The sequence below is a fragment of the Schistocerca piceifrons genome, chromosome 6 (genome assembly GCF_021461385.2).
Source record: "Schistocerca piceifrons isolate TAMUIC-IGC-003096 chromosome 6, iqSchPice1.1, whole genome shotgun sequence".
In the NCBI taxonomy this organism is placed as follows: Eukaryota; Metazoa; Arthropoda; class Insecta; order Orthoptera; family Acrididae; genus Schistocerca; species Schistocerca piceifrons.
In genome coordinates, this window is record NC_060143.1 from 30,327,818 (window position 1) to 30,354,835 (window position 27,018).

Here is a 27,018-nt window from a genome sequence, read left to right on the forward strand (position 1 = left end):
AGCCAAAGATTTCAGTATGTAATGTGAGAAAAGTGCTAGTTGGGCTTCACATGGTCCATGTGTTTCAAATCATTGTGGGTGGACATTGAGGAGGTCGTTCTGTTCAAGATACCTCATTATTATTTGAGTGCAGACTATGTTCTAAGATAAGGTGATGAACTGTGAGAAGCACACCAACAGAACTAAAAGCATTCATCTGTGCTATCAAACATAACGTAAGAATGTTGCATAATGTTTGAAGCAAACACATACTGAAAGTTTTTTATATTGACTGTTGTAACAGAAGAGCTGGACTCACAGTCAGACAGTGCAGGGTACACAACTATGTTTTAATTGTTTGTATCATTCAGTCCCCCATTAACCCTGGACCCTGCCAAGGTGGGACAATATCAATGTCTTAACTATGATATAGTGGTATCAGGTGTAACAAAATTGGAGGAATATATTTGGAGATGCCAGACAACTCTGTGTCATCTGAAGAAAAGCAACAGCCTTTCTAGCCATTGTAGGGGAAACAGTCTAGATGACTCACTGATTTGGCCTAGTAACATTTAGCGAACATAGCCTTGCTCTGTTGGTACTGAAAACAATTGAAAGCTAGGGGAAACTGCGACAATTATTTTTCCTAAGGGCATGCAGCACTATTGTATAGTTAAATGGTGATGGCATCCTCTTGAATAAAGTACTCTTCAGGTAAAATAATACCCCTTTCGGATCTCTGGCAATGACCACTCAGGAGGACGTCGTCATCAGAGAAAACAAAACTCTCATTCTGGAGATTGCACATGGAAAGTTAAATCACTTAAATGTGTAGGTAACCTAGAGAATGTACTAGAGAATTTAAAAAGGGAAGTAGATAAGTTGAATTTATATAAAGTGTAAACTAGTGAAGTGTGATGGGAGGGAGAACAGGATATCTGATCAAGTGAGTAGACCTGCAGGGCTATAAACACGTGGTAATACAGGAGCAGATCAGACAATGAAAAAGAAAATAGGAAATTGGGTAAGCTGCTATGATCAAACATAAGGATTGCATTATTGTAGCCAAGGTAGACATGAAGCCAACACCCAACACAGTGGTACAGGTTTATATGTCTGCCATCTATGCAGGTGGTGAAAAAACTGAAACAATATGTGATAAGATAAAAGAAATTATTCATATAGTTAAAGAAGATGAAAGTTTAATTTTAGTAGAAGAATGGTAAGTTGGTAGTAGGACAATAAAGGGAAGAAAGTACATTATGAGAGCATGAACATTGCTAAGGAATGAAAGGGAAAGCTGCTTGTTAGAATTTTGCACAGAGCACAATTTAATCATTCCAAACGCTTGGTTTAAGAATCATGAAAGGAACCTGTATATATGTAAGAGACAAAGAGACACTTGAAAGTTTCTGATAGTTTATAGAACAGTAAGACAGGGATTTTTAAATCATTTTTTAAACTGTAAAACATTTCCATAAGTAGATGTAGGCTGTGCCCATTATTGATTGGTTATCAACTGCAGATTAAAACTGAAGAAATTGCAGATGAGACCTCAATACACGGAGAGAACAAAAGTAGTGGTGAGGTTCATTGGTAACATTAGGCAATGAGTGACTGAAATAAGAGAAAGAAATACAATAGAAGATGAAAGTGTAGTTTTGAAAGAGGAAATAATGAAGGCAGCAGAGCATAAAATAGGCAAAAATACAAGTCCCAGCAGAAATCCTTAGATAACACATGAGATATTACATTTAATCGATGAAAGGAGAAAATATAAAAATTCACTAAATAAGGCAAGTGAAAGGGAATGCAGACATCTAAAAAGAGAGCTAACCGAAGGTGCAAAATTCCTAAGTAGGCATTATTAGAGGACAAATGCAAAGATGTAAAGCATGCATTATTAGGGGAAAGAGATGCTGCCTAATTGAAAAGACCTTTGGCAGAAATAGAAACAGCTGTATAAAAATTAAGATCGTAGATGGCAAATCAGAACCAAATAATGAAAGGAAAACTAACAGGTTGAAAGAATGTAGAGAAGAGCTACACTAATGAAATGAAGTTGAAGATAATGTTGTAGAACCAGAAGAGGAAGTAAATGAAGATGAGACAGGATATATGAAATTATGAGAACTGGACAGAGTACTGAAAGATCTAAGTGGAATCATGGCCCTTGGGGTAGATGACATTCTTTCTAATCTGGGAGAGCAAACCATGACAAAATTATCCCATCTGGTGTGCAAGATAGGTACAGTTGGTGAAATACCCTCAGACTTCAAGAAAAATATAATATTTCTAATTCTGAAGCAGATTGGTGCTAACAGGTGAGAATACTATCAAACCATCACTTTTATCAGTCATGCCTGACAAATATTGACAAAGAATTATTTACAAAAGAATGGAAAAATTGACAGAAACCTTGTGGAAAATCAGTTTGGATTCTGGAGACATCTAGGAACACACAAATCAATACTGACCCTATGAATTATCCTGAAATGTAGGTTCAAGAAAGACAGACCTATTTTAACAGTACTTGTAGATCTACACACAGCTTTTGCCAATGTTGATGGAACTACACTCTTTGAAGTTTTGAAGGAAGCAGCAATAAAATGTAGAGAGTGAAAGGTTATTTAAAACTTATGCAGAAACCAAACTGTATTTATAAGATTTGAAGGCCATGAAAGAGAAGACATAGTTGAGTAAGGAATGAGAGAACTCGGAGCCTATCCCCGAAGTTATTCGGTCTGTACATTGAGCAAGCTGGAAGGAAACCAAGGAGAAATTTAGAAAGAGAATTGAAGTTTGGGGAGAAGAAATAAGAGCTTTGAGAATCGTAATTGCGTCAAACTTGGAAGAACTGTTGAATGAAATGGATAGTGTCTTGAAAAGAAGTTATAACCTGAACCTTATTAGAAGTGACACAAGGGTAATGGAATGTAACCAAATGAAATCCAGTGATACTGAGAGAAATAGACTAGTAAATGAGACACTGAAAGTAACAGATGAGTTCTGCTATTGACCAACCAATCCATATTATAGATGTACAGTTGAGACCCTATGTCATCTCACTCAATGTACTGAGTTTGAGTTGATGGGGGTGAATGAGCAGGAAGCACACACAATAATAAGCTGTTTACAGTGTGCTGAAAAGAAATCTCAAAACCTCTTACCTGTGTGATTAACTGCAGCATTAGAAAAAACATTTATCCAGCTGTTCTAAAAATGAGTGTTGTGAACGATAGACAAACACGAGGAGCATTCAGTAAGTAATGCAACACTTTTTTCTCTGCAGATATTGATTGAAAAAAGCAGAATTGTTTGTGGGATGTCGTGAAGTATTCAAGCTTCAGCACCTATGTTTTCATGAAGTTCTGATAGATGGCGGTGCTGTACATAGCCTTCAAAATGGCATCTGTAACAGAGGTACATTCCAAGCAAAGAGCTGTCATTTAATTTTTCTTGGTAGAGAATCAGAATGTTGTAGATATTCATAAGTACTTGGAGAATGTCTACCGAGACCTGGCAGTGAACAAAAGCATGGTGAGTCATTGTGCGGGGGCTGTCACTATCACAACAAGAACATGGAAACCTGACTGATCTCCAACATGCCAGCTGGCTGCACACAGCTGTGACTCCGATAATGTTGCAACATGTGGATACTCTCATTCGAGGGGACTGATGGATCACAGTCAAACACCTCACAGCTCGACTGAACATCTCTGTTGGTAGTGCTGCCACACTCATTCACCAGTTGAGGTACTCAATGTTGCATGCCTACTGGTTTCCTTATTACTTAACATAAGACCATAAAGACCAATAAAGGACCGTCTGTCCAGAACTGCTTGTGCATTACAAGGAGGATCACAACAAATTTTTTGGCGAACATTGTCACAGGCGATGAAACATGGGTTCATCATTTTGAACTGGACTGTTCTTCCTCATCCGCCCTACAGCCCAGATCTTGTACCTTCCAACTTCCATCTTTTTGGCCGGATGAAGAATGCACTATGTGGGAAGCAGTATATGTATGTTGGGGAGGTTATTGATGCAGCAAGATGTTGGCTCTGACATCGACCAGTAGAGTGGTACCGTGCAGGCTTACAGGCTGTCCCAAAAAAGTGGAATAAGGCCGTCACGGTGAATGGAGATTATTTTGAAAAATAGGGTTTTGTAGCCAAAAGATGGGGAATAACACTGTTTATTGGAATCCTGGATGAAACCAACCTGCTTTCAGAAAAAAGTGTTGCATTACTTAATGAGTGCCCCTCATATCACTAATAACTACATCTACTAAAATATTCGAAAGCATTATTCTCTCCCAGCTTAGTGCCTTTTCACAAAATACAAACAGCTTGTAAATTCTAAGCATGGCTTTAGAAAAGGGCAAAGTAAGACCACAGGAGTTACACAATAACTCTATGAGGAATACTGGTTGTTGAACCAGAGGACGCAAACTGAAGCTATATTTTAGACTTGACAAAAACTTATGACACAGTAACCCATAGGTTTATTCTAAAAATACTGAAGCCATATGGTATCGGGGAGCCCTTTGTGCATTTTATAGCAACATACCTGTTGAACCATAAGTAGTGCACTAAACTGTCATATGCATTAGCTGAAAAAATTACAAATGTTCAACTTATCGGTGAAACAGTAATACAAGGTGCACCTGTGCACCAAATCCTTGGTTGCTTTCCTTTCAGATATATATATTAACAACATTGTACAAGGCATTAACTCTCTTATTATATCCTACGCAGACGACACCTCAGTCTTATTCTAGGGTAGGAAATTAATGAGGTAGACTCTAGTGGGGTAACAGAATTAACAAAATATTTAAACAATCAGGGCCTCAGGGTGAATGTCACAAAGTCTGGATTATTGGCTTCCAAACCAGACACTTCTCATCCCACTGCTGTAAATAATGTGTGTAACATCTCAGCAATAGACACTGGCAGCTGTAAATTTCTTGGTGTGTACACTGATGAAAATCTGCAGTGGACAAACAATTAGGTGGAAAAGTCAGTAGTTAGTATCTCCTTAGCCAGCTTGCAAAGTTAGTTCATAGCCAAATGTTAAAAATTGATGCTATGAACAATTTACCCCTTTCTTAATTATAGGATTGAATTATGGGGCTGTGCTGTTGATGTCCACTTAAAGAGAATATTGCTATTGCAGAAACAAGCAGTAAGACTTATACACAGGGCAAGTCATATAGTCCCATGTCATAAAGTATTTTTACAGCACAAATAATTGATAGTATAATCTTTATAAATATTGTAATTACTTACTGTTTGCATGAGTCGAACAACTTAAGGTATCAAGTGCAGTAGTGTACATGATCGCAACACCAGACCAAATATAAGCACTTTCTGAAAAGAAAAAAACTAAAAATTAAAGCCCATACATCAACAATTTGATTTGGCTTAACAAACTGTCTAATAACATGTAAGGGGATTTGTTTTAACACAAAATTCAAATATTTTCTGATAGAAAATTAATTCCAACACAGTGAATTATATAAGGCATTGCTTGTGATACGAACCAGCATCATATTAGCTGTAAAGCTGTAAATGTATAAAATATATATAAGATGCAACAACTGTTGTATGTAACATATTTTGTAAATATAATTATTGCCATATTATTATTTCTAACATTTGCAAAAGCTATCACTGTTCTGACTTCACGGAAGGAAATGTTAGTAAATAAATAAATAAATAGATGAAGGTAACTGAATTAGAGGAGATATAAAGTGCAAACTGGTAATTACAAGAAAATGTTTCTAAAGAGATATTTGTTAACATTGAATGTCAACACAAGTCTTTTCTGAATAAATTTGTCTGGAATTTAACATTGTACAGGAGTGAAAAGTGGATGGCTCAGACAAGAAGAGAATACAAGCTTTTGAAATATGGTGCTGCAGAAGAATTTTGAAAATCAGCTGGGTTAACTGAAAACTAAGAGGAGGTACTGCATTAAATTGGGGTATGGTGCAACTGACTAAAAGAGGGATTGGTTGATATGAACGGGAATCAAGGAACTGTCAGTTTGGTAATGGAGGGAGAGTGGGGATTAAAAATGGTAGAAGGTGATCAAGGGATGAATGCAGTTCGTAAGTTAAAATATATGTAGTTTACAATAGCTATGCAATGATGAAAAGATGTGCACAGAATACACTAGTGTGGAGGGCTGCATCAAATCAGTATAAGAGTGAAGACCACAACAACAACAGAAATGAGGTTTATAAATGGTTATAATGCATGTTATTTAATGTTTAAACAAAGAAGGAAAAAAATTTAATGTTCTATTAAAGCTGGGTGCTCCCATTTGTGAGACCATTCATCTTCCACTTAATCTCTGATTTTCTTTTAATTGACTTTCAACATTTAAACAATAGAAGTAGTAGGTTCAATCACTCCCTGTACAGTTGAGGTACTGATTTCTAAACAGGCACTTTAACAAGACTGAACTTGTACCTAATCTTCCAGACAGTGTCCTGCCTTCCCTTTATTAGACTAACAAAAACATACATACAGACACATTGCTGCAATGCTGGGACAGTGTAGGTGCATGCACTTGTGTGCTTTTGTTAGTTTGTTGGATTCAGTTTAGTTCATATCTCTTTCTTCCACTGTATGGTGGGCGCGTAACTTTACACCTTTGTTTGTATTCCATTCTGGACTTTTCAGTCACAGAAGGAATTTCTTCTCTGCAGTGGAGTGGGCAATGTTTTGAAACTTCCCGGAACATTAAAAGTGTGTGCTTCACCGAGACTAGAACCTACGCCCCATGTAGTTGTAATCTGTCAGGAAGTTTGCAGTTAGAGGTTCAACATTTATGTACATGTGCTTGGACAGCCACTGCAGATGATCTGACTTTTGATTTCTAATTAATGTAAGCAAGTCAGGCAGTTATTTACTTTCTTTTTCAGCCTCCTAATATTTTGGTACACTATAGCTCTCATAACCAAAACTTTTTATTATTATTACTAAAACTGCAGTTTCCTTAATCTGTCTCAGTTCTTCCTGCACTCATAACTGTTTAATTTCAATTAATTTTTGTAATTGCTTTCCTTAAATGAATTTTATATTTAGCTAATTTATTTTGGTTGGAACTTCGTTACTGATTTTTTCACTCTATTATTGTCTGTTACTTTGATTAATGTTCTAATAATGGATAACACTTCATTTATTGAAGTGAAACTTTCTATTACTCACTGTGGCTGTCTTTTTTTTTCTTTAGGGGCTGAAGGCAAACTTGAAACGACTTTATCAGCTCATTACCCCTACACAGTTTTCTATTTGCAAGAATCAAACGAAGTATCGTCGACTGCTCTTTTCTCTCTGTTTTTTCCATTCAATTTTGTTGGAAAGGAAAAAGTTTCAACAACTAGGTTGGAATGTTGTCTATAGTTTTAATGACTCTGATTTTGAGGTAAGAAGCTATGATTTAGTAACTAGTCATAAGATAGGTGTTACACTTCTGCTTGAGATACTTCGTAAAGCATTTTGTACCTGTGGTTACAAAAAAGATAATAATTTGGGCATGTTTGTTCAAAATCCATGAAATGTAGTTTATAAGTATTAATTTCCAAACTATTGTTCATTGTGATGATAGTGACAGTTCATTCATTCATTCTTCATTCATTCATTCACTGTATTTAATAGATTCCATCATTGGGATGTGGAACAAGTCATCGTTTACAGTGACAAAAGACAAGGAAGTCATATAAATTTAATTGGTGTTAACAGTTAACTGCGTATATTACTAACACCTGTAACTTTTATGTAATTATTACACAGTGATGTAGAATAAATACTAATTAAGTAACAGCTTTTTTTGTGTAATCCATGTAATGTTCTGTTTCCTGGATCTATTTTTCTCTCTCTCTAGCTAGACAATAAACAAAATAAATTACACTTTTAAGACAAAATACAAATTTAGCAGTAGCAAAGTCCCAAGAAGAATGAGAGCAGGTATGAATTTTAAGAACATACGCATGCCAACTGGAGAAAGTAATATTTATAGAAGGAAAGTCCATGAAGCAGTCAAAATATCAAAGAGTGAGTAAAATTTCAATAGAGGTGATAGCTACAGTCTTCTGTCTTCATGGCTAACCACTATTGCAGAAGTAAACACCAAACCACAGCAAGGAAGGATTGAAAACAACTACCAAGAAATGAATGAGGAGGCACAACAACTATGATATTTATTTATTTTGGACTCCCCCTCTCAGTATTTACTCAAGTACAATGGCCCAGCAATAGCAGCCTGAATATTGTTACCCAGTAACTCCACTTCTCCAAATAAATGTGTGGGAACATTGTATTTTATCAGTGAACATGACATCGTCTTTCAGCAGTTTGGACATCTAGGGACACCAGTGGAATCTGGAATAACATACAACCATTGATGAATTCTTCTTGGGTTATTAGCCGAGTGGTGGTGTCGTCTTGTCACAATGTTTCGATGAGTTTCGTACCCATCATCTTCTGGCAAAGTGTCAGGATGCTGCATATCTATATAGTTGCTTGGCCATTGTCAGCTTCTGTAGGCTGGCCAATCACATTCCTCCGGAAGGGGGTACTGCATCGGTGGTAGTGGGGTAGTCCTCGGCGTGGCCTGGTGTCGAGACCCGGTGGCTATCCAATCTGTCCGCGAACGCCAGTGCCTTCAGATCGGAGCATTCCTGATGTATTTTGTCAATTGTTGGATTCCAAGCTGCACTGAGCTGAAAACCGCTATCCCTGTTTACTAAATTGTTGTGCAGACATATCTTCACTGCCTTCTTGAAGATCAAGTCTCAGAAACAGTTGGCACTGCACTGCTTCTTTGTTTTTTCAAATTCGAAGATGTGTCCCTTGATAATTCTATGTTCTGCTACCGTGGACTTGTTTGTCTGTCCTAATCAAATGTTCCTGATGTGTTCGGTACTGTGCTGGAAGATAAATTGTTGTGTGTGCCCAACATACGAGGTGCGGCTAGAAAAAAACCGGACTGATGCTGAAAAAAACATTTATTTACAATTATTTACAATTTCATGTTATCTCCTTCAATGTACTCTCCTCCTCGGTCTCTACACCGCTCCATACAAATTTTCCACTGTTCATAGCAATGCTGCAGATCATTTTCGGTAAGTCCATACACTACTTCCGCTGCTTTTTCTTTTACTGCTTCAACAGTCTCCAATCTAGTTCCTTTCAAAGCTGACTTGACTTTAAAGAAAAGAAAAAAGTCACAGGGGGCCAAATCAGGTGAGTAGGGTGGATGATCTAAGATGGGAATGTTGTGTTTTGCCAAAAACGTCTTCACTGACAACGCACTGTGAGCTGGGGCATTGTCTTGGTGAAGGATCCATGACTTTTTTCTCCACAAATCGTTCTGTTTTCTCCGTACTCGCTCACGTAAGGTAGCCAGGACGCTAATGTAGTAATGCTGATTCACTGTTTGTCCCTCTGGTACCCAATCAATGTGCACAATCCCTTTGATGTCAAAAAAGAGCAATCATCATTGCCTTGAATTTCGATTTTGACATTCGTGCTTTTTTTTGTCGTGGAGAACCAGGAGTTTTCCAATGCATCGATTTTGTAAGAAGGTGGGATCACTTTCAATGTTTTCCAGGATGTCAGAACAAATCATTCTTCGGCGTTCCTTCTGTTCAATTGTGAAACACTTTGGAACCATTTTTGAACACACTTTGTTCATGTTGAAACTTTCATGAAGAATCTGCCTAACACTTTCCTTGTCAACTCCTGTTAACTCAGACACTGCTCTGATTGTTAAACGGCGATCTTGTCGAACAAGTTTACCGATTTTTTCAATGTTTGCATCAGTTTTTGCTGACAATGGTCTGCCAGTGCGAGTGTCATCACTGGTGTCTTCGCGGCCATCTTTAAATCGTTTAAACCACTCAAACACTTGTGTTCGCGATAAACAATCATCGCCGTACACTTGTTGTAACATTACAGACGTTTCACTTGCAGATTTTCCTAGTTTGAAACAAAATTTGATGTTAACACGCTGTTCTTTCTGTACACTCAACATTTTCCGACACACAGACAAAACGTCAACTACTTAAAACAGACGCCACCAGCAGACTGAGTGCAGGAGGCAGATGAAACTCGAGCAGTAGGCGGAGTGAGAGTCACGTGACAGGCCATGCGACTTTCAGCCTTATTGCATTCGTTTTATTGTTTCACCACTACTAGTCCGGTTTTTTTCTAGCCACACCTCGTAGTTCATCCCACATTCGTACTCAATACTGTAAACGCCTGGTGTCTGCAACCCCAGCTGGCCTTTGGCTGAGCCAAGTATATCTTTGACTTTTTTTGGTGGGTGAAAGATGGTTGTTATTTCGTGCTTCTTTAATATTCTTGCAATCTTGGCTGTCGGCGGTCCAGCAAACGGCAGAAATGCCACACGTTTTTTCTTCTTCTTCTTCTGTTTTCTCCTCCTGCCTTGTCTGCATGCAACTCGTGTCTTATTTGTGTCTTGGTGTAGTCATTCTTTTGGAAGGTTTCCTGCAGATGTGCTAACTCATGCGGCAAACTCTCACTGTCACAGATCGACCTGGCTCTTTGTACTAAGGTGTCAGTACTGAGTTACATTATGCTGGATGGTGGCAGCTCCGAGCATTGAGATATAAGTCCATGTGCGTCTTCTTCCTGTAGACCGAGTGTACCAATGTATCATCTGGATTTTTCTTGATCAAAATATCCAAGAAGGGAAGGCAGCCATTCTGTTCTACCTCCATAGTGAATTTGATTCTGTCATGTATGCCATTGAGATGGAGTAGGAACTCCTGTAGTTTTTCATTGCCATGGGGCCACACTACAAAAGTGTTGTCTACGTATCTGTAGAACACCTTTGGTTTATGGCGGGTGGTGTTCAGTGCCACATCTTCAAAGTGCTCCTTGTACAAGTTGGCAATACCTGGGGCAAGGGGGGAACCCATGGCAACACCATCTGTTTGTTCATAGAATTTCCCACCACTTTTGAAGTTCGTTGTGGTTAACATGAGACAAAAGAGTGTGAATGTGTTCTTATCTAAGTGATCTTCGAGTAGAGTTAAGGAATCATCCAGCAACACCCAGGTGAAAAGAGAAGTGACATCAAAGCTGACTAGCTCGGAGTTGCCACCATCCAGCACAATGTAACTCAATACTGAACACCTTAGTACAAAGAGCCAGGTCAATCTGTGACAGCAAGAGTTTGTCTCATGAGTTAGCACATCTGTGGGAAACCTTCCAAAAGAACGGCTACACCGAGACACAAATAAGATGCACCTTGCGTGCAGACAAAAGGCAGGAGGAGAAGCCAGAAGAAGACGAAGCAAAACGTGTGGCATTTCTGCCATTTGCTGGACCGCTGACAGCCAAGATTGCAAGAATATTAAAGAAGCACGAAATAACAACCATCTTTCACACACCAAAAAAAGTCAAAGATTTACTTGGCTCAACCAAAGGCCAGCTGGTGTTGCAGACACCAGGCGTTTACAGTATTGAGTGCGAATGTGGGATGGAATATGTTGGGCAGACACAACAATTTATCTCCCAGCACAGTACTGAACACATCAGGAACGTATGATTAGGGCAGACAAACAAGTCCGCGATAGCAGAACATAGAATTATCGAGGGACACACCTTCGAATTTGTAAAAACGAAGAAGCTGTGCAGCGCCAACAGTTTCCGGGACTCGATCTTCAAAGAGGCAGTGATGATACATCTGCACAACAATTTAGTAAACGGGGATAGTGGTTTTCAGCTCAGTGCAGCTTGGAATCCCGCAACTGACAAAATACGTCAGCAATGCTCCATTCTGAAGGCAGCGGCATCTGCAGACAGATTGGATAACCACTGGGTCTTGACACCAGGCCGTGCTGCGGTCTCCCCCACCACCACCGATGCAGTACCCCCTTCTGGAGGAACGTGATTGGCCGGTGTACAGAGGCATACAATGGCCAAGGAACTATATAGATATGCAGAACACAGCATCCCAACACTTCACCAGAAGATGACGGGTAGAAAACTCATCGAAACATTGCGACAAGACGACATCACCACTCGGCTGATAACCCAAGAAGAATTCATCAGTGGAATATGCTGAGAAAGACTGTAATCGCAAACATACCACCAGATTGACTGAATTGTCAACCATTAAAGAAGTTTGAAGAGGAGTGTGACACATACATTGGAAACTCCCAGTTGAAATACCAACAGTGCAAGGAAAAGATACATTACTACTTACCATAAAGATGAGATGTTAAGTTGCAACAGGCACAGTGAAAAGACACTTACACATTAGCTTTTGGCCATAACCTTCATCAGAAAAAGAAAGAGAAAGAGAAACACACACACATTCATTCATATAAGCAAGCACACTTCACACACACATGACCATTGTCTCTGGCAGCTTGCACCAGAATGTATTCTGGTAAAAGCTGCCAGAGGTGACAGTCAAATGTGCGTGAGGTTTGCTTGCTTATATGAATGAATGCATGTGTGTTTCTCTTTCTTTTTCTGATGCAGGCTGTGGCCAAAATCTAATGTGTAAGTTTCTTCTAATTGTGCCTGTCTGCAACTTAACGTGTTATATTTACAGCAAATAGCAATCTATTTTTTCCTTATATTATTAATATGACGCATCCTAATGACTCAGAAGATTCTGTCAACATCAGGGCCATCAGCCAGACAATGGCATAGCATTTCACCATGATTACTGCTGTTGCCAGCAATGATCTGGGCATCCTGTAAATACTGGCTGGGCTTCGAGAGCAATAATGTTGAGCCTTATAACTCCCCTTCCCCATGTTGGAGCTGGATTCAGCAATATCAGAGGCGGTGATACTGTGCCTGGTCTCACACAAATCAGGTAGAGCAACTGCTGCAGCAACTTAGACCAAATTCCAAGGAAATCTTTGTAGAATCTTTAATAATGGCATACAAGCTTATTTCCCAGATAATGGAGAGAGGAAATTTTGAACATCTTCCACACACCAAGAAATGAAAGAAAAAAGTTGTTTTCGTGGAAAACATGTATAACTTTCTATGTGTATTTATTAGTAGTGCTAGTTGACCTTTTACTGCTATTCATTGCAGGAAACACCGCATTTAGAGTGGAAAATTGTCAGAAATATATTTTTTCTTTGCTAATTAATGTATTTCAGGCTTTAATTGCTTATAAGAATAATTATACATGCATAAATGAATGAAAACTGGTAGTTTTATTATTTTAAATTAGGTTTCTGAAAATCTGTTACAAATATACCTGGATGAGTATCCGGAGACTCCTTGGGATGCACTAAAGTATCTCATTGCTGGAGTTAATTACGGTGGTCATGTGACTGACGACTGGGATCGTCGTCTGCTAACTACCTACATTAACAGATATTTTAATGAGGATGTTCTTACCAATGATTTATACAGGTATGTAAAGAAGCAGTCATCAGAACATTTTATTCCAGTGTTTTCTTTCACCAATACGTGAAACAATTCTGTTTTGATTTTATTTTATTTCTTTACATTGTTTTGTGTGGAGTCATCACTATGATGACTTTTGCAAATGCCATACATTTGGGTCTTAATGTTACAAGTAGTAATTAAAAGAAACAATAATACTTATCAAAATTCAGTACAGTCTTTGTGCATTATCTCAATGAAAATAATCAGTTTCTGAAAATGTAATGTAATTTCATAGACAAGAAATCTACTCACCCAGCAGCAGTGGGAGGAAACACATAAAAATTAATAAAATGTACAAGCTTTCAGAGCCATTGGCTCCTTCTGTCCTTCCAGCAGAAGGGCTGAAGGGGAAAGAAGAGGGATGAAGAAGAAGGGCTGGTGAGGTTTAGGAAGTGGAGAGGATTACAGAAAAGTCATCCAGAACTCCAAGTCAGGGGAGATATTCCAGGTGGTATCCCAGGACCTGCCTCTTTCCCACTGCCTCCTCCTTATGACCTTTCCTATTCCCTCCCCACCTCCATCAGTTCAGGCAACTGCTTTCAGTAATAATCAAGTATCAGTAATCAGTCTTGCTGTGGCAATGGGAGTGTGTGTTTGGGTGTCTGTGTGGTTATGTGTGAATGTCTGTAGTATTACCAGAAAAAGAACAAGTACTTGAAAGTTAATGGTACTTCTGTTGTCTGTTATGTGTTTCTGTGCTCCACATGTCAGTCTGCCATAGGTGAGTGGTTGCCTTTCCCTTATTTTACATTTAATATCTTGTGAGTTATTCAAGAATTCCTATTGACTTATCTTGTTGCCAGTTGTTCCTCTGCTGCATTCAATATTTCATTTTGCAAAGCTACTAATTCTCTTTGTTTTATTTCTGTTACCCATTTCTGTCAGTTGCTTAATGTTCAGTTTGAAACTGCAGACAGCCTCTACTTCTTTCATCTTATTTAGATTCCCTCTCGCTAAGTTCATAACTTTCTGAAGTTTCTTCAGCTTTCATCTGCATTTCATATCGAACAGTTATGGTTAGAGTCCATATTTACTCATCAACATGCTTTGCAGTTTAAAACCATGTTTCTAAATATCTGTCTTACCATTATATAATCCACCTGAAAGCTTTTGGTGTTTTCAGGTGTTGAACGGACTGTACAGTCTCCTTTCAAGGATCTTAAACCATGTGTTCGTGATAATTAAATTGTTTTCTGCACAAAATTCTACCAGGTGGCTACTTTAATTCGCTTCCTCTCAGTCTGCATTCTCCTACTACTTCTCCTTCTCTTCCTTTTCCAACTACCAAATTCCAGTCCTCATCGCAATGAAATTTCATCTCTCTTAATACCATGAATAATTTCTGTTATCTTATTTTACTTTCAATTTCTTCACCCTCTCCTGTTTTAGTTCGCATGTATACCTGTACTAGTAGATTAGATTAGATTCAGTTTTAATTCCATAGACCCAAAAATGAGATGATTCTCGTGGGTGTGGAACATGTTAGAAAGCATAACATAAAAAAACATAAAACATTTGAATATAATTCTTACCACCTTGATCATTTATCAGGATATTGTCAAAATAGGTGAATACATCACAGAAAACTGGAACTTCTGATATTTACAGAATTAATACACTGTCAGAATGAAACACTGTTATGCACTTTTAATAAATTTATCATCCATAAAATACCTAATCTTGTCTGTTGTGTCCAAGTGCTGTCAAAACTGAAATCTAACAGACATTTTTATGCAAGCTCCTCTAACAGTCCATGTTAAAATATTCATCTATAGAGTAGAAGGAATTGCCTATCAAAAAGTATCTGTTTAAACCATGCATTATCTAAAACCAGGTGTGGAGGCTCACAGGTTGTGTCTATATTGGCTATGATGATTCATTCCATATTCTCTTTGTAATTGCTTATCTGCATTTCAACCTCTTTTATCATTATTAGAATACTCCTGAATTATATTTATTTGATTTGGTGTTTATAAACCTGTATTCACTGCAACAGAAATCCTGTTCTTCATATCATTGCACATCACTAATTGCTCCTGTGTACAACTTCAACTTATCCATTTCCATTGTCAATTTCCTTAACTTTCCTAATTGATTAAGGACTTAATATTCCATGCTTCATCCTGTAGAACTCTATTTTCCTCTGATGACTACATCATCCTATGTAGGCCCTGCTTAGGTATCCCACAGAAGGATTATTTTACTTGTGGAATATTTTACCTAGGAGGATGTCACCACCATTAAACTATTCTTTCACTTTTGCCAGGCAACAACTTATGTGCCCCCAGGAAATACAATGGCTTTGCTTCACCCTTACATTCAGCCATCTGCTGTTGGCTAATATTACAGGGCCAAATCAGTCTATTGTCCAGACTGCTGCTCTTGTAACAACTGAAAAGGTTGCTGTCCTGCATCAGGAACAATATGTAGGACTGGCCTGTCCATAAATACCCCTCCAATAGGGTTACACATCTGCATCATTTAGGCATGTAAGACACTCCACCAAAGCTAGGTCAATGTTGTGACACAGGAGGACTTAGTGAATATACCCTGCATTATACGGCATAAATATAATTCTGTGTGATAATTTTGAGAACTTAATAGCTTAAATAGCGAGCAATAGTTTTACAGATTAATTAATAAATTAATTTCTGATTATTGCATCATAGGCTTTCTTCCCTGCCAACCTATGTAATACCACGAGATGGCTCTCTCCAGTCCTACCAAGATTATATAGCACTACTTCCAAATGTCGACCAACCAGAGGCATTTGGTCAGCACTCAAATGCAGATATCACATCTCTCATTTCCGAGACAAGAAGTATGTTTGAAACACTTATGTCAATGCAGGTGCAAGTAGCTGCTGGAGAAGGAGAAAGCAAGGAAGAAAAGGTGATGTTTGTACCCTACTAAGTATGTTTGATTTCTTAAGTAAGTTTCATTTAAATAATAATCTATTGCATGTCAAATACTGTGTTTATAATTTTGGCTTAAATGACTAGCACTCACAAAACTTTATTTTGAAATAATTGTCATAAACCATTTGACGTTCATTAAATTTCTGTGCATAATGGTATTCAGCTGAATGCATCCTTGTTATTCTCCTTCATGGCTTGTAATGTGATCCACACACCTTCCATTAGGTCATTATCTCACTCATCTGTTACACATTGCAACATCAAAAAACTCTCCCAGTTTATCGACCATCAATCTGCCTGACTACATGTCTCACATGCCTTAAAATTTTTAACGTTTTAGACACACACACACACACACACACACACACACACACACACACACACACACACACACACACATACATGAACGTCAAGTATTTAGTACATAGACTTGAATGATTTTCATGGTGCACATGTTTATTTTGAAATCAAGCCTTGTTATTTGTGTTTGACATTCCTTGTTCGTGAATTACTCTTCTCATAACCCTAATTCAGTATACCCCACTTGACATTTTAGAACTCATCTACCAACTGCACTGTTTTATCTTCAAATCTTAGAGTCCTGTAATTTTCTGTACCTAAATAAAAAGCAGTGGAAACAGTTAGGTTTCTAAAGTCAATGCTATTTTCTGTTTAGCCAAATTACAGATAGAAAAGTGTGAATGGTAAAGTTGCTGCACATGCTTGTGACTTATTACACAAGTTCCCTCATTCCACTACTTCCTATTCTTTCACTTTCGTAGGGTGTATATGACCCGGGACAACTGGGAGATCCAGGAAAAACCCGGGAATTTTTTCATCCAGGAGAAAACCGGGAAAAACCTGGGAATTTTTTAGAATTCTGGCAATTTTTCATTGTTTTGGTTTACAGATAATTTTTTGTAATTTTGATTGGTAAGAACCAATACTTTGACAAAGGATATTACTGTGTCCCAATACTGCAATAATAAAACATGAATGAGAGAAAAAACAAAAATAAAACTTAAATTGCAGGGGAAATGTGCCATATACAGCAATAAAACAGTACTGATACAAGCATCTGCCAACAGCAAAATGTGTCAAAGGCTTTAGGAAGACTGTGCAATGCTTCGTAACAAAAAATTGCCTCCAATGAGCGTGACATCACAACTTTTTACATTAGATTCGTTTTAGCAGTTACGAGCGGGATCATGTGCATGCGCAGTTGAGTAGTACTTTCTCCCGCTTCTGGCTACAGAAATATGGCTGTTGGCTGTGTAAGCAGTCGCAGCAAGCAACTAGATGCTACTGGGAAAAATTTTTCTGGAGCGCCCAAGCTGCCAGATTCATCCATGCGCAGCAGGCCCAAATCTTGGAAAGGGGGGGGGGGGGCAAATTCATATTCTTGAGGGAAGAAAAACCTTATTTCACAAAGCGACTAGCATCCAGCGCACGTTAGTCTATCGCTTATTCATATTATGACTTTTAAACGCATCCCTGTCGGTTTTTGAACATTTTTGAACACATTCTAAGTTGATTTATGAATGCATGCATAGTGTACATGATGTTTCTGTCAGGGGAATCCTCGTCGCATGTAGAAGCAAACTTTCCTACAGACAAAAGGGGCTATACAAGCTGAGCAGAGGAAGGCCGAACAGATGAATGCCATCCACTGTCTGATTGTGTGGTTGACTGGGTTTGCGAATGGTGAGCATTGTTATAATTACTAGCGAAATCCATAGATTCAGACTACAGGAGTGGAAATAAACGAATAACAGGTAAGAAAGGTTATGTATTACCTTCTCGGTGTATCCAAGAAAATGAAATTTTGACAGAAAATTTTTGGACAGATCGCTATTCTAGTAAAGGACAGTTGTACAATCCCCGGCTAGCAGCCGCTTTAAATTGTATTCTGGAAGAAGCGCAGAAAATGCATTGTACGAACATGCAACAATGCCCAAACTGGAGAATAATCGCAGGATAACTAAACTGGTGATTCTGGCAGAGTTAGTGAAGTTAACCTGCGAATAAGCTTTGACATTGGCAGGAATAGTTACAGAATTAGTGATAACAAGACTGTTTGTTAAAATGAGGAAGGAGAAGAAACAGGGACATCACACAAATTATGGAACAATATGACGATTCCAAGTTTGTATAAAAATTTCGTACTACTACTTTTGGATCTCATGCTTGAGAAACTGGAGATGTATGAATGAAGTGTGAAACTATTTTGTAACGTAAAGCTTTTTGCTTGTAGTAGGCCTAATAGGCATTTGATATTGGTATTTTGTGAATTATATTCTGTCATTACAAAAAAGACCGTTTGTGCCAAAACAGTCTCATTTATGTTGCGTGTATTACAATTGTTGCAGTATTAGAAAGGCCTATTTTGTTTTATCTAGCAGACAGTGACAAAATAGACGTAATCATATCGGGAAACCACACTAGTCTTGGGTCCTATATGTATTAACAGCTTTTTCAGTATTAGACAATGACATTTCGGCTTTTCATGTAGCGAAACGTTTGATGAGGTAATAGATTCTTTCGCAGAAAGGAAAGGATGCCATGTAAAGCTGTACCAAGATTATAGAGAAAAAAATTCTAGGAGCTAAGGACTGAAGAAATGTGTATTGTCTTGCTTGTATCATGTCTTTACTGGGTTTATGTATCCTATATTTAATATTATGTCACACAAAGCAGCAAGTTGTTAGCTGATATGGAACAGAGAGTGCAGATTTTCTGAAGAGTAAAGGGACAGAATGTCAAACCGGCTGACTATAAGCAGGAGAGGCACCACAGGACATTTTAATTTCCACTGTCCTGAATATGGTTTAATGGCATCCATTACAAAATATACACGTTTCAATTCCACAGAGTGAAGTACAGTGACGTGCGATAGAAGAATGCTGTGTGAGGAGATGAGGCACTGCACTTTGTCACACTTAGACCAAATAACATGTCTTACATTTCCTCAAACACATATGTTTTATGCATCAGACTCTTCAGAGAGATGTGTGCTACAAAATGAACATATTTTTGAAAATTCGATTTTTTTTTAAATTTTTGACGTCCTATCTTAAATGCTCGAGGGAATGGCGAAATATTGCCCCGGTTCGGAAATATTAGAGATCTGGGACTGATGTGCAGAGCAGTCTGAGTTAGAGTGGGGAAGTGGGTTGTCTCCACGTGACCCGTGTTTATGTATAGTGATTTTGCTGTTTCCTCTTTGTTTACTGCTCTCACGTCAAATGAAAACAAAACAGATTTCTGTGACCAGGAGGTATCAAGTGAATTAAAATACATTAACATAATTATGGAAGGCTAAAATGTGTTATTAGTTGCAGATTTTATTTTATTTCCACCTTTCTGACAGCTAAGCATTAATTGCCCTGCAGAACAATGAAGTTATTTTTGTCGGTTTGCCAAAGAAATTTTCTTTTATTAATCTTTTCCGCTGAGGCAGACAATATATTTGAAACAAAGTGTTTAATTCTGCACACTGTTCACTGCATTTCAAGTGCACATTTTCAACTTCTAGCACGTTTGGCATTATGCCATAATAAAGAACAAAACATGAGATAACACAGTACTGGTACATTCCAAAGACCACATTGAAAAGCTTAATATCAGGTCATGGCCTACTTCACTGGGAATCTGGACATACGATTGTGCACTTTAAATGTGCATGTTTTAGTATTGGTCACGAAATTCTGATCCTCTTGGAGTATCCTCTGATGTCTTGTTTCTTTTATGACATAATGTAAGATCTTTTAATGTTTTACACATATGAACATACGGGCTCCCTATGACATTGTAGCTGCGCAAGCATGGTGATGCCTGTCATCTGGTGCTCTCTGGCAATTGCAGAAACAAATCTATTTCTAACAGGTTGCAGGAAAATATCCTGAATAGTGGTTTGAAAAGCGTTACCATCAAAGTACCATTCTGGTAGTTACATCAGATTTATGTGTGATAATGTATGATGAATTTCTTAAATCACTGAGCGTTTGACTCTCACTTAAAAATCAACTCTTTGATGATGAGCCATTTAGATGAATTTTGAGCCCAGAAGATCAGACATTTATCTCGTTATTAAAAATTTTACTGGCACCTTTGTGTGATATATCTTTAACTGTAATACGCGCATAAAAGACCAACATTGTATGTGAAAGCTTAGATTCTCTTGCAGTGTATTAATCTTATAGACCAATATTATATGTGAAAGCTTTGCATTTCGTGTAGCAACACAATGTATATTAATTTAAACCGTTAAACTTTTTCTTTTTATGTGTTCGTGCTACTTAACAGTGATCTTGCTATTGGTTGACTACATCACATGTCCTAAGCTCTGAATACCCGCTGTGATTGGCTGGCGAGATCACGTGACATGAGCTATGACTGGCTTACAAAAGTGCATCGCAATCTCAATTTCAATGCTTCAGAAAGTAACATGTGGTGTTTGGTGGAATTCGAATTTATACTTTCGTAATACAAAAATTTGAAGCTGCACATCAAAGATCTTTCCAAAACACGTTTTTTTCTGTGTTTAGTTTTCTAAAGTGCTGGGAAATTCTACACCCATGTATAAAACCATAATCATTCAAAGGACTTATAAGTTATACAGTTCCGAGAGAAAATATACTGTCAGTTAACAGGGAGCAGTATGTTTTCACACGGGAGAAAGTGTATTTTTAACCAGGAAATACGGGAGAAATCCGGGAATTTTTTTTCCTTGTCCGCGTATACACCCTGCTTTGGGCAGGCAACAACTTATGTGTAACCACAAGGCTTCAACCAATCTTACCCATGTTACAATAGCTAGTCAGAGCCCAAAGAGCTTGACAAGACATATAAACAGTGCTCTGCCATAGCAACAGTACACTCAGAGCTGATGAATCTGAGAGCCAGGAATTAACACAGAGAACATCCCAATGGAGCCCTCAAATCTCAAGCCAATAGTGTCATTTAGTAGTCAGTGAGACATTGTGTGATGCATAATACATTTTTACCACAATGAAGCAGTGTGGGTAGGCGAGCAGCCCATCCATATTTCATCACCATCAATCAAACCATCCACAATCTGAATGTCTAGATAAAACATTGGTCCCACAGATAAAACATTGGTCCCATAAATTCTTACTGACATGTATATAAGGGCTGTCTCCCCATTTCTTGGTAATCACCCATGGAAGTGTCATTTTTAATTTATGTTTTAAAATTTTGATTACAAAGCTAACAAAATAATTTTGAATTTATGATTTTAATGTCTTTCTTGCAAACATAATAGTTTTCCCCTTATAAGAATGTTATATTAATCTTCCTTTTAAAGTAAAGTACATTTCTGCTCTTATCTACACCTTACTGATTACCACTTAGAGCAAAATTTTTATCTATTTATACTTCAGTGTAGTTAAATTTTAATGACCATTTTGCTTAGAGGTAAAATATTACATGATATACCTGAATGTTGTGGTGTCAGTGATATCCTACTTTCAAGATTAGTTCCTCTGTCACCAAACAAAATATCACACACTGTTAGAGAAATGAGGTAAACTTGAAGTGGGGTAATGAATTTTTCAATGCTTTTACGTAAAATATATACTGTCTGACAGAAAAAGTTAAGCACCCAAAAACTTGGCTGGATGTTAATGTGACTTCGTACACATACATACCATAAATGGGTTTGTATAAGGGGCATTCAAAAAGAAATGAGCGGAGGCATAATTACAGAAACCAGTATGTTAGAAGTATTGACTCTGGCTGTTGAGACACTTGTCCCACTGTTATACAAGGGAGTGGATGGCTGTCTCATAAAATTCCCGGTGCAGCGATGTTAAACAGTTCCACACGTGCAGCTGGACGTCGTCATCCGAGGTGAATCATTTGCCCCTCAGAGCCTTTTTAAGGGGACCAAAAATGGCATAATCACAGGGAGAGAGGTCCAGACTGTATGGAGGGTGGCCGAGAACCTCCCATTTGAATTTCTGCATGAGTGCCACGACTGTGTTGGCCATATGAGGCTTTGCATTGTTGTGGAGCAGAATGACCCCACGGTGGTCATTTTGATTTGATCGGTTGGCGGAGAGTGGTCAAGGTTTGGAAGTAATGCTGGGCATTCACTGTTGTCCCATGCTGCAGGAAGTGAATCAGATGGGGGCCATCTTGATCAAAGAAGAACGTCAACATAACGATTCATGTTGGACGATGTCGTCCAGCTAAATGTGCGGAACTGGTTAACATCGCAGCCCTGGGAATTTTATGAGACAGCCATTCACTGCCTTGTGTCACAGTGGGACAAGTATCTCAACAGCCAGGGTCAATACTTCTAACATCCAGGTACTGGTTTCTGTAATTATCCCTCCAGTTCGTTTCTTTTTGAATGCCCCTTATATATGATTAGAGCTGCAATTCTCTGTGAAATGTAGAAAGGCTATCAGAATGTTTAGTGTTATTCATGTTTAGTGTTGTTACCAAATCTGGTAGGATTTATAAGGTCTACAAACAGCATTAGATGTTAAGTGATCACTGTGAAGGACAGGGAGATGTCGCATACTCGTGTGATAGCATTATCAGCATCTGACAGTCTGAAAGGGGCTGAGTTGTGGACCTCCATTTCTCCAGCTGGTTGAATTTCAGTATCCACATTTGTACGGCATTCGAATTTGGTAGTGGTCCAATGCTTGACTGCTTGGGAATGTGACAGCAGAAATATCTGATCGGGGTTACAATAAACCACATCTGACCACCACGTGGGAAAATCAACGTATTGTGTACCAAGATCACTGTAACAACTTCACAACTACACCTGCCATCCAAGAACAAGTAATGTACTTCCTGCAACACTCTGGCAGTGGCTGGACTAGGAATTACCGTCCCATGAATATAGGTGGTCATTGACAGCACAACACAGATGGCCGTTTTTGATGTGGTACAGTGACTGGGAAGCATGGACTGTTGATGAATGTTGTTGCATTGTGTTCAGCAATAAATAATGCTTCTGCACTAACAAAGATGACCAATGTCTGTGTGTATGGGGAGAGGTACCATTCTTCCAGTGTTTTGGGGAGGCACAGTAGTGTCACTCCTGGCCTCATGGTGTGGGGAGTTGTCAGGTATGACTTCAGGTCACAGTTGATAATGATTCAGGGTACTCTAATGGCACCGCAGTGTCTCATGGACATCTTGCATCTTCGTGTTATCCCTCATGAAAAAATATTTAGGTGCAATTTTTCAACAAGATAAAGCTCATTCACATATCTGTGTGAACTGAGTGCATCATACTCAGGTATTCAAGTGGACAGCAAGAGCTACAGATATGTCCCCAATAAAACATATGCAGGACTAGCGCAGACATTAACTCTGGTCTGAGTGACAGTATGCAAGACATCAAGGACCAGTCACAACAGTTTTGGCCAGCTTGCCTCAGAAGAGGATACAATGGCTTTACGACACCCTTCACAACCAAATCAGTGGATGCATCCTGGCCAGAGGGGGTACAATGCCATGCTGACAAGGGGGCTCATACTGCCAAGTTCTTTGTAAATATGACTTTATTTTCTAATCACTGAAGTAATATTACATATCCACCAGTCCATGAAGGTTCATTTTATTTCCTCCTCCCAATCCGTGTGCTTCACTTTTTTTTGGCACGCAATATACACTATGTGATCAAAAGTATGTGGACACCTGGCTGAAAATGACTTACAAGTACATGGCGCCCTCCATCAGTAATTCTTGAATTAAGTATGGTGTTAGCCCACCCTTAGGCTTGATGACAGCTTCCACTCTCACAGGCATACATTCAACTAGGTGCTGGAAGGTTTCTTGGGGAATGGCAGCCCATTCTTCACAGATTTCTGCATTGAGGAGAGGTATCAATGTTGGTTGATGAGGCCTGGCATGAAGTCGATGTTCTGAAACATCCCAAAAGTGTTCTATAAAATTTAGGTCAGGACTCTGTGCTGGCCAGTCCATTACAGGGATGTTATTGTCATGTAACCACTCTGCCACAGGCCGTGCATTATGAACAGGTGCTTGATCGTGTTGAAAGATGCAATAGCCATCCCTGAATTGCTCTTCAACAATGGGAAGCAAGAAGGTGCATAAAACATCAATGTAGCCCTGTGCTGTGATACAGCCACCCAAAACAACAAGGGGTGCAAGCCCCCTCCATGAAAAACAGAACCACACCATAACACCACCATCTCTGAATTTTACTGTTGGCACTACACACACTGGCAGATGACGTTCACCGGGTATTCGCCATACCCACACCCTGCCATTGGATCGCCACATTGTGTACCATGACTCGTCACTCCACACAACATTTTTCCACTGTCAATCGTTCAATGTTTACACTCCTTACACCAAGCAAGGCATTGTTTGGCATTTACAGGTGTGATGTGTGGCTTATAAGCAGCCATTTGACCATGAAATCCAAGTTTTTTCACCTTCCGCCTAACTGCCATAGTACTTGCAGTGGATGCTGATGCAGTTTGGAATTCCTGTGTGATGGTTGGATAGATGTCTGCCTATTAGACATTATGACCTTCTTCAACTGTCGGCGGTCTCTGTCAGTCAACGGAGAGGTCGGCCTGTATGCTTTTGTGCTGTACATGTCCCTTCACATTTCCACTTCACTATCACATCGCAAACAGTGGACCTGGGGATGTTTATGAGTGTGTGAATCTCATGTACAGACTTATGACACAAGTGACACCCAGTCACCTGACCACGTTCGAAGTCTTTGTGTTCCACGGAGTGCTCCATTCTACCCACTCACAATGTCTAATGACTACTGAGGTCGCTGATATGGAGTACCTGGCTGTAGATGGCAGAACAATGCACCCAATATGAGAAACGTACATGTTTGTGGGTGTCCAGATACTTTTGATCACATAGTGTATATGAGAGCTTTTGAGGCTTTTCAGTAACTGTTATGTTTCTCAGTGACATGAGCATTATGATGAAGAACCCAAAACTGACTATACCAGCCACAATTAAGTAATATGTTAACAGGATTACAAGAAATTTAGCTATTTAAACCTAAATATTATGAAACTTAAACACTACCCGCTGCCCACCCCCCTGAGATCACTCTGGTACTTTCTGCAATTGGCCTTAACTCCTGGAGACAACAGTGTCCATATGTTTGTGAGCTGTGCATGTACGAATGTGTTCATTTTTAAACTTCTGGTGAAAGGGCTCATCTGATAGCTTCATAATATCCAACAGTCTACTTTTAAATATGCCTGTCTGATGCTGAACTCCACCATTATGTGATGAGTTGCAGTCTAATATTTTAATGGTCAGACAAAGATAAAACTCCAAACACAAAATCCTTCATAACTAGGCACATAAATTAATCAAAAAATTGTAAATAGACTAACTATCTTGGCAGAGTTCATGTTTCACTGAAAACACATTTTGTTAGTATATTTTACATAGTCCTACTGCCTATTTTCCTATGGTTTACTAACTAGGTATGTAGCTTTGTACCTCAGAAAAATAGTAAACATTGCAGATATTGGATAAAGACAAAATCAGCAATCATGTAGAAGCTTCTTCAAAAGGTTCGCTTCTGGTAATGTGCCAGTACATGTACTCTTTAAGTAACATTTACAGCTCATAATAAGTCATTTTTGATGCACTGTGATGTAATCAATAATAGTAAACAAAGGTAAAGGGCAATTCAATAACTATAAAGTTTACTGATAACACAAGTGTACTGCTAGCAGACACAGCTCAGACAATAGTTGAATAGGACTTCAAGTGGTACACAGCCAACAATTTAAGTATTAATCTCACAAAGAGTCATATTGTGCAGTTTCAAACAAGCAATGATGATTTTTAATGTCGGAAGTATACATTAATGGTCATAAATGAATAAAGCGGAATGTGTGGAATTCATTTGGGGCTCAGCTGGATAACAAATGAAATTAGAGTTAGCACATGGGTAAGCACAGTTCAGCTTGTTATGCCCTCAGAAACATCTCTGACCGAAGTGACTTAAATGCAATAGTGTTGGCTTATTTTGCATATTGACAGTCCCTGTTGTCACATGGAATTAACTTCTGAGGGAGTGCAGCTAAAGTAAATAAAGTGATTGTTCAGCAGAAGTGAACAGTAAGAATATCATGTAATGTGGATAACCATACATTTTGCACAAGTCTTTTTAAGATCTTGGATTTCTTACACTTACTTCGTGATATGTTTACTCCTTAATGATTTTTGTTGGTGATAATAAAAATCAGTTTCAAATGAAATGTCATATACACAGCCACAGTACAAGACACAAAAACTATTGTCATGTAGACTTCGTCTTCTTGTCCAGGGTGCAGAATGGAGTTCTGCATTTGGTGGTAATGTACTTAGCAGGCTCCTACTCAACGTAAAGCAAGTATTTGGGAATCCCTACCAGTTAAAAAAATTGGAAACATCCCTCATTAGCCACTCATTCTAGAAAATGACATGAATATCTAAAATCAGGAGTTGGAAAGTTTTGTTACCTACATGGCAAGAAGCAGTGTTTTTTTAAGAATATATGTTACATAATGATGAACTATAAGTAGCAGACAGTATTTGCCGATGTAAAAGGTATTTTCTTTGAAAAATACCACTGTAATCGAGTTAATTTTGAGTTGCTAATACCATCTAAACAG

The 27,018-nt window shown here is 38.5% G+C and overlaps 1 protein-coding gene across 1 annotated transcript in view; it reads left to right on the plus strand.

Annotated features, from left to right (window-relative positions):
* The window catches only part of LOC124802831 (dynein axonemal heavy chain 2), a 1,031,222-nt gene that overhangs the window by 976,311 nt on the left and 27,893 nt on the right, over positions 1-27,018 (plus strand). Inside the window, 3 exon segments of the mRNA XM_047263843.1 lie at positions 7,225-7,416; positions 13,222-13,406; positions 16,112-16,334. Coding sequence (XP_047119799.1) covers positions 7,225-7,416; positions 13,222-13,406; positions 16,112-16,334 — 600 coding nt within the window.